Source organism: Amia ocellicauda, chromosome 6, assembly GCF_036373705.1.
Source record: "Amia ocellicauda isolate fAmiCal2 chromosome 6, fAmiCal2.hap1, whole genome shotgun sequence".
Classification (NCBI taxonomy): Eukaryota; Metazoa; Chordata; class Actinopteri; order Amiiformes; family Amiidae; genus Amia; species Amia ocellicauda.
This window is the reverse complement of record NC_089855.1, coordinates 27,210,197-27,225,773: the sequence shown is the minus strand read 5'-3', so window position 1 is coordinate 27,225,773 and position 15,577 is coordinate 27,210,197. Positions and strand designations below refer to the sequence as shown.

General features: G+C 48.3%; 1 protein-coding gene across 1 annotated transcript; it reads left to right on the top strand.

Moving 5' to 3' along the window:
* The first annotated feature begins 3,292 nt into the window (after positions 1-3,292).
* Positions 3,293-13,795, top strand: LOC136751259 (myosin-9-like). The gene is made up of 28 exons (XM_066706706.1): positions 3,293-3,625; positions 3,804-3,960; positions 4,365-4,392; positions 4,547-4,733; positions 4,820-4,883; positions 5,093-5,191; positions 5,303-5,446; positions 5,612-5,707; positions 5,860-6,131; positions 6,340-6,513; positions 6,636-6,809; positions 6,946-7,060; positions 7,685-7,854; positions 8,037-8,158; positions 8,247-8,316; positions 8,416-8,576; positions 8,671-8,776; positions 8,877-9,014; positions 9,341-9,547; positions 9,660-9,719; positions 9,751-9,951; positions 10,096-10,344; positions 10,519-10,734; positions 11,126-11,314; positions 11,693-11,854; positions 12,017-12,145; positions 12,248-12,327; positions 13,406-13,795. Exons 1-28 carry the CDS (start codon positions 3,293-3,295, stop codon positions 13,653-13,655), a joined length of 4,353 nt encoding a protein of 1,450 aa, XP_066562803.1. The 3' UTR covers positions 13,656-13,795.
* The last annotated feature ends 1,782 nt before the right edge of the window (positions 13,796-15,577 follow it).

Below are 15,577 nucleotides of genomic sequence, written 5' to 3'. Positions count from 1 at the left end.
TTGATTTCTGCCTTTCCCCACATTTTGAGTTCATAATGAAATATTTTTACTAATTATTGTCATCATGGTCTTAATATGCCTGCACTGTGGATATCGAAGTATGTAGAATTGTTTTTCGATAGTTTACTTTAGTATACATTTTTTTTAGTATACATTTTGCCCCTTTTTGTTTTTGACAAGTGGTACACAGTTGGGTAAAGACAGAGCAGTAACATCAGGTTCAACATTGCACAGGTCTGTACAGTACTTGTAAAGACATGCATGTGTATCTTCACATGCATTGCTGCAGACATATTACTGTAAATGACATGAGTTTCCAGATAACCACCCTATCAATGGAGGGTTCACATATTAGAATAAAAAAGTTGTAAATGCCTATATCATTATTTTTGCTTCCTGTTTTAAAGCAACTAAAGTCATAGAAATGTAGACAACAAAAGCCAAAAACATGGTCCCATTGGAAGATGTGAATTTCTTTCTGTCAGTTTACTCGAGTTTTAATCCTTAGTATTTTTCAAGTACTTGAAGCATTATTTATACTTCTCCATATAATAATAATAATAATAATAATAATAATAATAAAAGCATTGCCTAGTTACTGAGTGCTACTAGAATATGGAAGCTGCCGAGAGCAAGTGAAACCCAATTTGCATGCATTACACAATGTATTTGCAGCAATTTTACAGCTTGCCTGTAAAAACAACCTGGACATACTTTTCCTCGTTTAAGAAAACTAGTACATATCTAAAACCATTACAATTGTTCCTACAAAATGTTTTTTTTCTCCCCTGACTTAATAAAAATTGGAGTTTGAATCACAACAGACGCAGTAGTGATTCAACATTGCATTGTACATTAAAATAGAAAAGGGACACTGCAGATTATTTTCTTGATTTATACACAGATCTTTGCCTGGCACACAAATGTAATGAAGCAGAATATTTGCTGTTATATGTTACCTAGTGGCCGTTTTTATTCAGGAAAAAGAATAATTGATTTTCCATTCTGTTTGTGGTAGTTTATTTTGTAATTGATACTTTCTATCTTTTTCATATAAAGGTGATGTAGGATCATAGATTCGTTATGTTCATGTAAAGAATATATTTTTGGGAGTAGTTATGTTTGGGGATATTGATGTATGTTTTGAATGTTTCTTTTGTTGCACCTGTGGGCTGATGGTAGGGTCTAAATGGAGGGGCTAGACTGACAAAAGGCTATATAAGAGGGAAAAAAATGTAACTTTGCCATTAGCGACGATGCACTTTTATAATCGATCATCAGAATTAGAAGAGAAATCAAAAAGTTTTCACGTTGTGAAAAATCCTAGTGGGAGATAATAAGCCCTGCGAAGGAGGTTCCAGAACACTGCACTACATTATGACGTAAAGTCCTACGTATACGTATCAAAGGGAAATCTGACATTCCAATAATTTGTTGAAAGCGTAGGTGTTTCCAGAGCTTTTTACTGTTATTTCAACTGAGATTGAGGTTAGTGTTCTCCGGTATTTCAGTATATGGAAATATGATACAAAGACTGTAAGATGTCTAATAGCTTGGTTTAAAAAAAATCTGTTTTCGAGTGATATACTAGGTTTTGTATTGTCTTTCTGTGAACTGAGCACTGTCTTCTGTCCGTACAGGAATAAACTAAAAATCAATTGCTGCTCAATACCCGTCTCTCTGCTGAAGGGAAGCGACAGCAGATACATTAGCGGTGGTTCAATATTTTCAACATTTTCCCAAGCGTACAAAACGTCCACTAGAGGGGTATGTCGATCTACAATGTATGCTCTCATGATATTAAAAGCGACGACTCTCGGCGCTTCATTTTTGTAAAAACTGTTGATCAACAACGATTACAAATCAAATCAAACTGAAAAGCGACTTCTGAGCAGTAAGGTGACATAGTACCAGCTGCAGTGGCGGATCTCTGTGCATTTCATCAGACAAACAAGTGTCAACATCACCTCAATTGGGGAGCCGTTCATTCCAGCACAACTTTACTGGATACTATTGATGTCTAAATGTATAAGAAGTTGTAGTAGGCTATACTTACTATTGCTAGTATTATTAGTAGTAGTATTATTTCAGTGGCTCAATGCACTCTTGTGTTTGTGTGTACAACAGCTGTTGTGCACAGTGCAATATGTACAATTGTTACAACTCATCACTTTCACTACATGTTATTATTGAAATTCAAATACCTCAAATTGGGTATAATACAACTTTCCATATGCTGTTGTGTGTACTGTAGTTGTGTGTTTGTCAATTTCCATTTTAAAGTCACTAATTTCAGTAGTTCAGTAGAGTTCAATCTTATACTGTTGTGTATACAACAATAATAATAACAATATCACATTTTATTTTTCATTAAAAGTGGGTTCAAATTAAGCAAATGTATTTTATACTTCAGCTTTTATGGGTGAAGAGGGTGTTTCACAAACAGCACCAAACCTGGTTCCATGCTGTGGAACCTCTAGGGTTTCTACCCCAGAGCTTCAGAAAATGGTTCAATATGGAACCTTTTTTAGGGCCATTTATGAAGGGAGCCACGGATCCCTTTTTGGTTCTGTATTGCACCATTTATTGTACGAGTGTAGGTAGCCTAATCTGAAATGTGTTTAGCCATCCCTGAACAAGTAGTTGACATCTGATTGTACATGAAAAAACAACAGTAAAACATTCACTAAATGTATCCTGGCAATAATAATAATTATAATCATAATAAAATGTACTATGATCAAACCCCTGATGTAGAGACATCCAGGCCTACATATTAGATCTGAGCTCACCGTGTGCAATAATGAGGATCATTGAAAGAGTACTCTATGTATGCTTGGGAAAATGTTGAAAATGTCATACCACTTCATAAAAAAATATTTTTACTTTTACTGTAATTTCTTTTTTTTTTACAATTTATTGGGATTCTGGGAATTCCATCTCTTAAAAATGTACATCATATCTGTTATGTTTATTTTAATTACAAATATTTCCCAACATAAAACCAATGTCACCTTACAATCACTGATTCTGAGTTTCAGTGTTTTAAAATAAAACATCAACAGAACGCAATTTCAGTGTTCCATTTGTAATTCAGTAACATGAGATTGAAAGACAAAATCTGTGTTCAGAACCAAACATCACTAACACCCCTCTCCCTGGCTGTGTTAATCTGCAACTTTTCAGTACAGGCAGTGTGTCTCTCCTGCTCCCTGTCTCTCAGTGCACCATCAACCCACCCCCCAAGTGCAGTATTAACCCCTCCTCTCTCCCTCAGCTTTTACCAGTTGCCATGGTACAGCGAGACGAGGACAAGTTCCTGAAAGTGGACCACAACCTGATCAGCTGCCCGCTGGTGCAGGCCAGCTGGGCCGCCAAGAAGCTGGTGTGGGTGGCATCACAACACAATGGGTTCGAGGCGGGGAGAGTGCTGGAGGAGCGGGGCGAGGAGGCCGTGGTGGTGTTGGTGGCGAGCGGCAGGAAGGTGTGCGTCAACAAGGACAGCATCCAGAAGATGAACCCGCCCAAGTTCACCAAGGTGGAAGACATGGCCGAGCTGCCCTGTCTGAACGAGGCCTCTGTCCTGCACAACCTGAAGGAGCGCTACAACTCTGGCCTCATCTATGTGAGTCGGGCAGGGGGCGTTGCGGTGGGGGGGGGCAGCGTGCTGACGGGACACACACAGGGACACATGCACAAACACACTTGGAGTTGTGTGTCCATTAGGAATTAACAGGAAGTTAGATGATGCTCTCTCACTCTCCCCTGTGTGTTAATGAATGAATGTATCTCTCTCTCTGCAGACGTACTCTGGACTGTTCTGTGTGGTGATCAACCCCTATAAGACCCTGCCGATCTATTCTGCGGACATGGTGGAGATGTATAAGGGCAAGAAGAGACACGATGTGCCCCCCCACATCTATGCCATCACCGACACGGCCTACTGCAGCATGGTGCAGGGTAACACACTAGTGCACACTGCTGCACACTGCTACACGCTGCACACTTACTGTACTACACAGTCACCGTCCATCCGCTGTCTGATATAGGTTAACACTGTCAGACTGCACAATGTCTGTGCTACACAATGTCACTACACTGCACACTGTGTTGTCACTGTGCCCCTGGTGGAGCAGGGAGGGCAGCTGTACCTGGCAGAGTCATGCTCTCTGCTCGTTAGGGCTCCTAATCCTCGTTAGCTTGTCTAAATGCGGGCTTAATTCCTCACAGCCCAAATCACTGGGTATGAACTTCCTGCCTGTGGTGTCTGGACTTCCTGTTTCAGAATAGAGGAGAGACACACTCACAGCCTTGCATGCACACTGACACTGTGTATTAACTCTCTCCCCCTCTCTCTCCCTCAGATCGCAAGAACCAGTCCATCCTGTGCACGTAAGTCTGACTTCCTCTTTGATCTGGACACTGACAGACAGACGGATGCACTGACCGACTCACAGACTGACAATGTCAACTTCTAAACAGTGTGATGATGTGTTAATGTGGTCTTGCTCTTTTCTCTCTCTCCATCTCCTTCTCCTTCCCTCAGAGGGGAGTCTGGCGCGGGGAAGACAGAGAACACCAAGAAAGTGATACAGTACCTGACTCACATCGCCTCCTCTCCCAAGACCAAGAAAGACCAAGGGGAGCTGGAGAGGCAGCTGCTGCAGGCCAACCCCATCCTGGAGGCGTTCGGCAATGCCAAGACTGGGAAGAACGACAACTCTTCCCGCTTCGTGAGTCCTGCAGCTTCTCTGACTAATTAGTGCCCCTCCAGCGTCTGTGTGTTCAGTGCTGCTCAGTAAATGCCCTTTCTCTGCAGGGGAAGTTCATCAGGATCAACTTTGATGTGAACGGCTACATCGTGGGAGCCAACATCGAGACCTGTATCCTTTCTGTCACAGCACAGTAATAACACAGTAATAACTGTCTGATGTGGGTAGAGTGTGTCGCTAGTATGTGGATTGGGTGGGGGTGTGTGATTGTTGTGGTGGGGTGCGGTATGGGTTGGGTAGGTCGTGCGGAGGGGTGCGGTTCTGTTGACGGTGTGTCGGGCAGTTTTGTCGGTGTCGTTGTGTCCCTGACTCCTGCGCAGACCTGCTGGAAAAGTCACGAGTGATCCGCCAGGCAAAGGATGAGCGCACGTTCCACATTTTCTACTACATGCTGGCTGGAGCCGAGGACGAACTGCGCTGTGAGTGTCTGTCTCTGGGAGCCCCTTCTGTGGAGCTGGTCTGTCAGTGTGTTTTCATCCCCTCTTTCTGTCAATGTGTATTAACCTCTCTGTCTCTCTCTCTCTCTCCAGCGGAGCTGTTCCTGGAACATTACAGTGACTACCGCTTCCTGTCCAGTGGCAGCGTGATGATCCCGGGCCAGCAGGACGGGGAGCTGTTCCTGGAGACCATGGATGCCATGAAAATCATGGGTATCTCAGAGGATGACCAGATCGGTGAGTCTGTCTTGTCTGTCCTTGCCTCTCGGGTCTCTGTAGCCCTCCGTCCCTATGAACAGCTGCTTGTCTGTATTTGTTTCCATTCTGTTGGTTTTGTGTTGAATGTATAGTGATTCTGTCCCCCTCTCTCTCTCTCTCTCTCTCTCCCTCCCTCTCTCTCAGGGCTGTTGAAAGTGTTGTCCGCTGTGCTCCAGCTGGGCAACATTAAGTTCATGAAGAGGCGTGACTCTGACCAGGCCTACATGCCTGACGACACAGGTACCCGACACTCGCATTGCCCTCTCCATTTCCCGCAGTTGGTATTTTTATATTAAGTGTTACAGCCCTGCGTTGTGTCCCCCTTCCTTCTCCCAGTGCAGCGTGTGTGTTTCCCGCAGTGCGTCTCTCCATTATTCTCCCTCTCCCTTCAGCCACTCAGAAGGTGTGCCACCTGATGGGCATGAATGTGACGGACTTCACCCATGCCATCCTGTGCCCCCGCATCAAGGTGGGCCAGCAGTACATCCTGAAGACACAGACCAAGGAGCAGGCAGAATTTGCGGTGGAGGTGCTGGCTACAGCCACATACAAGCATGTGATCCACTGGCTGGTCACGCACATCAACAAGATGCTGGACATGACCAAGCGACAGGGCGCCTCCTTCATCGGCATCCTGGACATCGCCGGCTTCGAGATCTTCGAGGTAGGGGGGTGGGGTGGGGTGGGAGCGGTATAGAGACTTGAAAGTGTGGAGTGGAGTCAAAGATTTGAAGGAGGTGGGGAAGCAGTGATGGGGGACAGATGGACAGTGGGCAAGGCAGCCCTGTCATTATTCTCATACTACTCGACTTATTGTTACTTACTGATGGCGGGTGAAGGCGAGCGAGTGTTAACTCTCTCTCCCTCTGCAGCTGAACTCCTTCGAGCAGCTTTGCATCAATTTCAGCAATGAGAAGCTGCAGCAGCTCTTCAATCACACCACGTTCGTCCAGGAGCAGGAGGAGTACGAGCGTGAGGGCATTGAGTGGAGCTTCATCGACTTTGGTCTGGACCTGCAGCCCTGCATCGACCTCATCGAGAAGCCAGTGAGAACAACCAGACTGTCCCCGTGTGTGTGTGTGTCCCCTGTGTGTGTGCCTGTCTCTCTCTCTCTCCCTCTTTCTCTCTCTCTCTCTCTCATTACTTACTATTAACCCTGCCCCCCCAGGCCAATCCCCCGGGCATCCTGGCATTGTTGGACGATGAGTGCTTACTGCCCAAGACCACTGACCGCTCCTTCGTGGACAAAGTCATCCAGCAGCAGGGCAGCCACCCCAAGTTCCTCAAGCCCAAGAAACTGAAGGACAAGGCTGACTTCAGTATCAGCCACTATGCTGGCAAGGTGACACACTGGCGAGCACGCCCACACACACACACACACACACACAAACACACATGCACTTTGCAGGCAGTGTGATGCATGTACTGCAGTAACCTGTGTACACGCTGACTCTCCACCCCCTCCTTCTCTCTCGCAGGTTGACTACAAGGCAGACGAGTGGTTGAAGAAGAATATGAACCCTTTGAACGGCAATGTGGCCACGCTGCTCCAGCAGTCTTCAGCCAAGTTCGTCTCTGAGCTCTGGAGAGATGGTGAGAGAAGGGAGTGGAGAGAGTGGTGTGTGTGTGTGTGTGTGTTCATGTCACAGGTCCTGTGTGTGTGTGTGAGTGTGTGTCTCACAGGTTTTCTGTGCTGCTATTGTCCAGGCACTTCTGGTTTCAGGTTTCAGCTATAGGTCAGAGATTCCCACTACATGCTCTCCTCTCTATCTTGTTGTTTTGTTATCTGTTTTTCACTCTGCATTTTTCTCCCCCTGCTGTTGTGGTCTCTTCTTCCCTCTCTGTGCCTGTCACTATCCCTCTGTCCCTCCTCTGTTAATTTCTCCTCCCCTCTCCTCCTCTTGAAATCTGTTGGTCTCTCTCTCTCTTTATCTTTCTCTCTCTTTTCCCCATTCTTCATTCCTGACTCGGATACTAGTTTTCGGTTTCTGCTCTCGCCGTCTCCCTTGTTCTGCCTCCTCTGTGCTCCTGATATGGAGTCACAATAATCTGAAAGTTTTGTCTGAATGTATTTGTGACACACTGACAGCTACACAGCCACACGGACACTGAGTCCCAGAGACGAGTGTCTGTAGAGTTTCTGCAGTTCAATGTATCGCTTGCAGTAGAACCAAGAATGACAGTGTGTTTATCCCCCCCACTCTCTCTCTCTCTCAGTGGACCCGACCGTGGGGCTGGATATGGTTGCCGGCGCATTTAAGAACCGCAAGGGCATGTTCCGCACGGTGGGGCAGCTCTACAAGGAGCAACTGGCAAAACTCTTGGTCACACTGAGCGACACCAAGCCCCACTACGTGCGTTGCATCATCCCCAACCACGAGAAGCAGGTACGCACACACAACGCTCACACACTCACCTGTCACTAGCCTAGAACACTGCATCACCAACCCGAGCCAGGGCCCCTGAGTCGGGTCTACAGGCACATGTCTCGCACTGAACACTGCTGCACACACTGATGGATGCTGTAGACAACCCATGCGCAGTCTGACCAAGCGCTCTGCCCCCCCAGGCCGGCAAGCTGGATCCCCACCTGGTGCTGCACCAGCTGGGCTGTAACGGGGTACTGGAGGGCATCCGGATCTGCAGGGAGGGCTTCCCCAACCGGATCGTCTTCCAGGAGTTCAGACAGAGGTAACGTGTTATCCGACGCATGCTGACAGACACTTGACACGCTGTCCGACACTTGCTGACCAACACTAACACTCCCTCCCTCTCTCAGGTACCAGATCCTCACTCCCAGCACCGTCGCCAAGGACTTCATGGATGAGAAGCAGGCCTGTGTGCTCATGGTGAGGTTGCAACTCCCCGTGTCTCTCTCCTTGTCTGCTCACCTGTTCCCTGTTGTTCCCTGACCTGTGTCCCCGATGATAACTCCCACTCTCTCCCAGCTTCAGGAACTAAAGCTAGACCCCAGTCAGTTCCAGATCGGGCACACTAAGGTGTTCTTCCGGGCTGGGCTCCTGGCCAACCTGGAGGAGAAGCGCGACGAGAAGATCACAGACATCATCATTGGCTTCCAGGCCCGGTGCTGCGGACACTTAGCCCGCAGGTACGCACAGCAGTAACGGTGTAGTAGCACTGGAGTAACGCTGCATGTCATTACTACTTCCACCATGATGACACATTGACGCGGTCTCTTGTAGGGTGTTCGCTCGGCGGCGGCAGCAGCACGCGGCCATGAAGGACGAGGAGTGGAAGTGCGCCGCCCAGCTGCACAGTGAGAACAAGAAGATGCAGCAGACAATTTCGGTGAGGTGCCACTGAAACCCTCACTGACTGTGTGCGTCTCTGTGCGTCCCTGCTGTCTCTCTCTGACTTGTCTCTCTCTCTCTCTCTCTCTCTCTCACAGGACCTGGAGCAGCAGCTGGATGAGGAGAAAGCTGCACGGCAGAATCTGCAGCTGGAGATGGTGGCCATGGAGGTCAAGCTGAAGAAAGTGGAGGAGGGTGTTGGGGTGCTGGAGGATCAGAACAACACCCTTATGAAGGTCAGGGGACATGGGGAAGGGGGTGTTTTTTTGTTTTCCAGTGTGTCCGTCATGTGTAAAGTGTGTTTCTGAGCGGTCCGGTCTGACAGTGCATGTCTGGGAGTATGTGGTGTGCTGAGTCAGGTATTATGAGCATTGCCTCGAGTCATTACAGCTGTGACCCGTGCTATACATGGTGTGTCCAGAGCATCAGTGCTGTAGTCTGTGCAGCGCATGTGACAGCGTGCTGTACCGCAGTGTGGGCGCAGTGGGCGGGCGCCGTGTATCACCGACAGTCTGTGCGGCGCTGGCGGCCCGTGACGCGGCCTCTGACTCTCTCCCCCCAGAACACAGTGTCGTTGGAGCAAGCAAAGCAGACCCTGGAGGCCAAGCTCAATGAGCTGGCGATTGAGCTGCAAGCGCTGCTGCAAGGGAGAGGCGACTTGGAGGCGCGAAGAAAGAAGGCCCAGACCCAGCTGAGCGAGCTGCAGCTCAAACACAGTGAGAGTGAGAGGCACGGGGCCGAGCTGGCGGACCGCAACATCAAACTGCAGGTGAGTGGGGGGGAGGGCTGTCTGAGGGGTGCGCTGTCTGAAGGCTGTCTGCGTGGCACTGTCTACGTGGGGCGTCTGGATGACTGGTCTGTCCCGCCTCTCTCCCTCTCAGTCGCAGCTGGACACTGTGAACGCTGTGCTGGATGTCCAGGTACCATCACAGCACAGTACTGTAAAACACTGCACATCTGTATGTAAATGAGTGTGTGTACTCTGACACTGTTGGATCTGTACAAAAACCCCTCTTACAGGAGCTGCTGAATGTGGAGATGCGCCAGAAACTGAAAGTCTCCACTCGTCTGCGTCAGCTGGAGATTGAGCAGCACAGCCTGAGAGAGCAGCTGGAGGATGAGCAGGGGGCCAAGGGGAGAGTGGAGAAGCAGGTGGTCACCCTGCAGTCACAGGTGTGTGTCCCTGTCCCCCCTTCTGTCTACAGTGACAGAGATGTCCTGCTTGCCCCATCACCCCGTGAGGCTCTTCCTCTTCCTCCCTGTCCAGTGAAGGCTTTGCTGTTGATTACCTCTCGCCTCTCTATCCCCTCCATCCAGCTGGCAGAGATGCAGAAGAAGCTGAAGGAGGGCGCTGACTCTCTGCGCGCTGCAGAGCAGGCCCAGCGGCGAGTGCAGAAGGAGCTGGAGGGGGCGTTCCTGCAGCTGGAGGAGAAAAGCACTGCCTATGACAAGCTGGGCCAGCGCCGGTCACGGCTACAGAAAGAGCTGGACGCCAGCCTAGGGCACCAGGACCACCTGCAGCAGACAGTCTTCAACCTGCAGAAGAAGCACAGGAAGTTTCGTCAGGTAAATGCCCAAGCACAAGAGTTCAGATCAGGTAAAGATTGGCGCTGGGTATACACCTGTATGCACCTGCATATATACACTGACACAGCCTGGAGACCAAGCAGAGCAGTTTGAGCAGGTAAACACACACCTGTATACACTGATTTCACTCTGGATTCTCCTCCCTTCTCACAGCAAACAGTGGAGGAGAAGTGTCAGATCTCAAGTCTCTATGCAGAGGAGCGCGACCGGGCCTTGGCGGAGGCTCGGGAGAAAGCGGCCCAGGTACTGGCGCTGACCCTTGAGCTGGAGAACATGGTTTACCTGCAGAAGAAGCACGACCGGGCCACCAAGGCACTGCAGGACGAGATGCAGGACTTGGTCTCGGCCAAGGACAGCTCTGACAAACACGTAAGTGCTACTTATTAGTGCTACTACACCATTACACTCATTATTCTGATTTACACTGTTACTGACACTGAAATTGGACCTGGTCTCATCCCAGGACAGCGTGGGCCAGAGTGTAATAGTTATTGCAACACATTTCATACATTATTATACTGTTATACGGATCCTGTACCGACTGAAATCCTGATACTGACAGAAACAACACTGTGACACAGACACTGACTGACGGAGCTGCAGCTCCGACACAGAGCCCTGCCTGTCACACAGCTATAGCCAGTGGCATTTCTAGACAATGTGAAACGGGGGCAGAGGGGTCCAGTGGTTATTCTTGGGCTGGCACAGCGCTGGGGGTTGGGGGTCCCTGGCTACAGCACCGACTCCCTCTCCCCCTCAGGTGCGTGAGCTGCAGATGGAGAGTCAGGTGATGGAGGAGCAGCTGGAGGTGATAAAGCCGCAGGTGGAGGAGCTGCAGAAGGAGCTGCAGGCCTCTAAGAAGGCCAAGCTGCAGCTGGAGGCGGACATGCGGGTGCTGAAGGCCCAGTTCGACCGCACGGTGCAGAGCAAGGACCAGCTGCTCAAACAGGTGCTGCTCACTCGCTACTCACACTGTACCATTCTCCACACATGCGCTACACACTGTAAATTACTCCAGACATGCTATTTGCACTGTACCTAACTCCACACACTCACTACTCACACTGTACCATACTCTACACATGTGCTACACACTGTACCTTACTCCAGACGTACTATTCGCACTGTACCTTACTCCACACACTCACTGCTCACACTGTACCATACTCTACACATGCGCTACACACTGTACCTTACTCCAGACATGCTACTCGCACTGTATAGTACACTACACACACTGGACACTGTCCACTTGACACCTCACTGTGCACACACTACAGGTCATGCAGTTCATTCATCTGTGCGCCTCTGTTTCTCTGCCCCCCAGGCGCAGGAGAGAGAGAGAGATCTGGAGGGCGAGTGGAAGCAGCGCTCTGTTGCATTGGCGGCAAAGAGAAAGCTGGAGCTGGGTATGAAAGATCTCGAGGAGCAGCTCAACTTGGCCAACAAGAGCCGGGAGAAGGCACTGAAGCAGTTGTGCAAATTGCAGGTAACACCTCACACACAGACGCAGGGCTGCGCAGACTGCAGCTACTGTACCACTCACAGACGCAGGGCTGCGCAGAATGGGCTCCACAGGGCATTCAGCACTGGCTCCAGTCTGGACTGTGAACAGCAGATTAACGCCCCTCCCGTCCCCTGACCCCCCCAGGCACATATGAAGGTCGTGCAGCAGGAGCTAGAGGAGACGCGCCTGTCCCATGAGGAGACGCTGGCCCAGGCCAAAGACTATCAGAGGAAGATCAAGAGCCTGGAGGCTGAGATAATCCAGCTGCAGGAGGTAAGTGTGTGTCCGTCCCCCTCCTGTGTGGGTGTGTCCCCCCATGTGTGGGCTTGTGTCCCCTCTGTGTGGGTGTCGCTAACAGTGACTCTCCCTCTGCAGGACCTGGCATTAGCAAAGAGGGCAAAGCGCTGGGCTGAGCAGGACAGTGAGGCCCTGCAGGATGAAATCAGCCACAAGGGGTGAGAGAGGGAACTGCAGTGTGTGTGTGTCGCAGAGTATGTGTTAATGCTGTGTGCTGTGTGTGTCGCAGTGTGTGTGTTAATGCTGTGTGCTGTGTGTGTCGCAGAGTGTGTGTTAATGCTGTGTGTGTCGCAGTGTGTGTGTTAATGCTGTGTGCTGTGTGTGTCGCAGTTTGTGTGTCAATGCTGTGTGCTGTGTGTCGCAGTGTGTGTTAATGCTGTGTGCTGTGTGTGTCGCAGTTTGTGTGTCAATGCTGTGTGCTGTGTGTGTCGCAGTGTGTGTTAATGCTGTGTGCTGTGTGTGTCGCAGTGTGTGTGTCAATGCTGTGTGCTGTGTGTGTCGCAGTGTGTGTGTCAATGCTGTGTGCTGTGTGTGTTAATGCTGTGTGCTGTGTGTGTCGCAGTGTGTGTGTCAATGCTGTGTGCTGTGTGTCGCAGTGTGTGTTAATGCTGTGTGCTGTGTGTGTCGCAGTGTGTGTGTCAATGCTGTGTGCTGTGTGTGTCGCAGTGTGTGTGTTAATGCTGTGTGCTGTGTGTGTCGCAGTGTGTGTGTCAATGCTGTGTGCTGTGTGTGTCGCAGTGTGTGTGTCAATGCTGTGTGCTGTGTGTGTTAATGCTGTGTGCTGTGTGTGTCGCAGTGTGTGTGTCAATGCTGTGTGCTGTGTGTGTCGCAGTGTGTGTGTCAATGCTGTGTGCTGTGTTTGTCGCAGTGTGTGTGTCAATGCTGTGTGCTGTGTGTGTCGCAGTGTGTGTGTCAATGCTGTGTGCTGTGTGTGTCGCAGTGTGTGTGTCAATGCTGTGTGCTGTGTGTGTCGCAGTGTGTGTGTTAATGCTGTGTGCTGTGTGTGTTAATGCTGTGTGCTGTGTGTGTCGCAGTGTGTGTGTCAATGCTGTGTGCTGTGTGTGTCGCAGTGTGTGTGTCAATGCTGTGTGCTGTGTGTGTTAATGCTGAGTGCTGTGTGTGTCGCAGTGTGTGTGTCAATGCTGTGTGCTGTGTGTGTCGCAGTGTGTGTGTTAATGCTGTGTGCTGTGTGTGTCGCAGTGTGTGTGTTAATGCTGTGTGCTGTGTGTGTCGCAGTACCCTGGCCCTGCAGGAGAAACGCAGGCTGCAGGCCCGTATTGTCCAGCTGGAGCAGAAGCTGCAGGAGGAGCAGTTCAGCAGGGAGCTGCTTGATGAAAGGCTGGCGGCGGAGCGCAGCACCTCCCAGCGCCTGGAGGGGGCGCGATCTGCAGGAGGCACAGGCCGCAGTGAAGGCCAAGAACAAGGCTATCGACACCCTGAAGCAAGAGCTCCGCTCGCTGCGTCGCCAACGTGTAACAGCCTGTGACTGCTGACTATATTCACCTGTGGCAGTGGATGAAGGAACAGTGTTTACTTAGCTCATGTTTAGCTTAATTTTAATAACATCACATTTTTAACGTTAGTCTAATCTAATACCGAGTTTTAATAATTAAGTGCCAGTAACAATGTTAGGAGGAGTGTCACATTCATTTACTTAAGAAACGCATAAGTTAGTAATTAGTAAGGCATCTGATAGTAGTTAAGTCAATAAACATGACTTTGTTGTTGTATAATGAAATTCCTGACTCTGTGAAACTTGTATCTTCAACATCAAGTATTCTTTAGCTTTTTTTTTATATTTTTTTACATACAATTTTTTAGACTTTCAGACTAATTTCAAAGCATGTGATCAGATGTGGGCTTTTACAATTTGGAATGGAAAGTACAATTATCTGTCCAAATACACATTGTAACAATGTGATGGACAACAGTTAAACTGGGTAATAATTTAAATGAATGATCATATAAAAAAAAAAACAAGATGCCATTATAGTCTGATTTACAATATTGTATTCAGTTTCAGTCACCGTGTTACAAACAGAGCATTGCTTCCCTGGGGTGAGTGAGTAATGATTAACTGGAGATATCAATATACATACTCTTAAATGAGAGGGGGGATCACATTAATTTATTTCACAAAAGCACATGTTAGTAGCTCAAAACATTACTTTGCTCTTGTATCATGCAATACCTGACCTGAAATCTGAAACGTGACCATTTTCATTGCATATTTTACTTTTAATATTTCGGACTTACTACTTTCAAAGCAAATTCCTAAAATCACCAAATCTCTCCTATAAGAAAATCTCAAAACACGGATCCAATCCCATTTGTAAACAATTGAACAAAAGTCTTGAAAGAATTGTGCCGAAAGCAAATGATGAAGATGCATGTGTGTATGTACTTTTAAAATCGAGTTTCTGATAAAGGTGACCATCATGACAAATGTACAGATGTGTCCCCATTAGAAGCAAAGGAGCGGAGCGAATTCAAAGCACAGTGTCCAGCTACTGAAATGCGTTGTGTTTGAGGAGAGCCTGTCTCGGGTGAAAACACAGCTGAGAGGACGTGGGACCTGTTTCAGGACTGGTGATCATATTCCAATTTCATACGCAATGTTTTGATCCAGGACACTTTTTTGTTTACAGGCCGGACATAATTAAACTTTAAAAATACATATATTATTGCATGTCCAGTGGGACAAAGCACTTATTTCTTAATCAACCAGTTGCAGTTTTTTTTTTTTATTTGGGACCTGTTGTGCTTGTGAGGTCCAGTTACATTACACAACAAATCAGCTGCTTTCACAGTACATACGGGCTTAAGGAAATGCACATCAGAAAGACATTTTAAACATTAAAATGATGTTTTCAGCAGTAATTCTCTTCATAGGGTAAATATGTAGCCCAGTCAAATTCAGCCTGCAGGCCCAAAAACCATGGGGTAACCCGGGCATTAGCATCCTGGTGTTGTTTCATCCAGATGAGTGGCGCATGGGCGGTCATCAAGATGAATTCACAGCCCAGTACACAATACTTAAAGTGAGTCCAGGGCCCGTTTAATCGCCGTTTAATCCTTTTCCACTGTGGCAAACTTAGTTTCATGTGGCAACAACTTACACTTGGTTAACAGTACTTGCAAATGGTATTTATTAAAAGTTTAGTTTTCTGTTTAAAGGGGAACTCCACTGAAAATGCATAATTTCTCAGGTTATTCTATAAGTAGAAACACTCTGTGCAGTGTGCTCATCATGCCCAGCTCGTTCTATGATCATTTTATTCAAGGGACTGGCGTGTAGGATACAGCAGAGTGCGAACTGTGCATACGCAGGGATTCCCCTTTGGAGAACACATGAGCACAATTCACACTCGCCCGTAGCCTACACACAGTCCCTTTAGCGACTACAAA

Excerpts from the sequence above, each read along its gene's own strand:
- LOC136751259 (XM_066706706.1), top strand. The coding sequence starts at position 3,293 with ATGGTACAGCGAGACGAGGACAAGTTCCTGAAAGTGGACCACAACCTG. Across the intron at positions 8,317-8,415 it reads AGCAGGCCTGTGTGCTCATG|CTTCAGGAACTAAAGCTAGA; the intron begins GTGAGGTTGCAA and ends ACTCTCTCCCAG. Across the intron at positions 10,735-11,125 it reads AGGACAGCTCTGACAAACAC|GTGCGTGAGCTGCAGATGGA; the intron begins GTAAGTGCTACT and ends TCTCCCCCTCAG.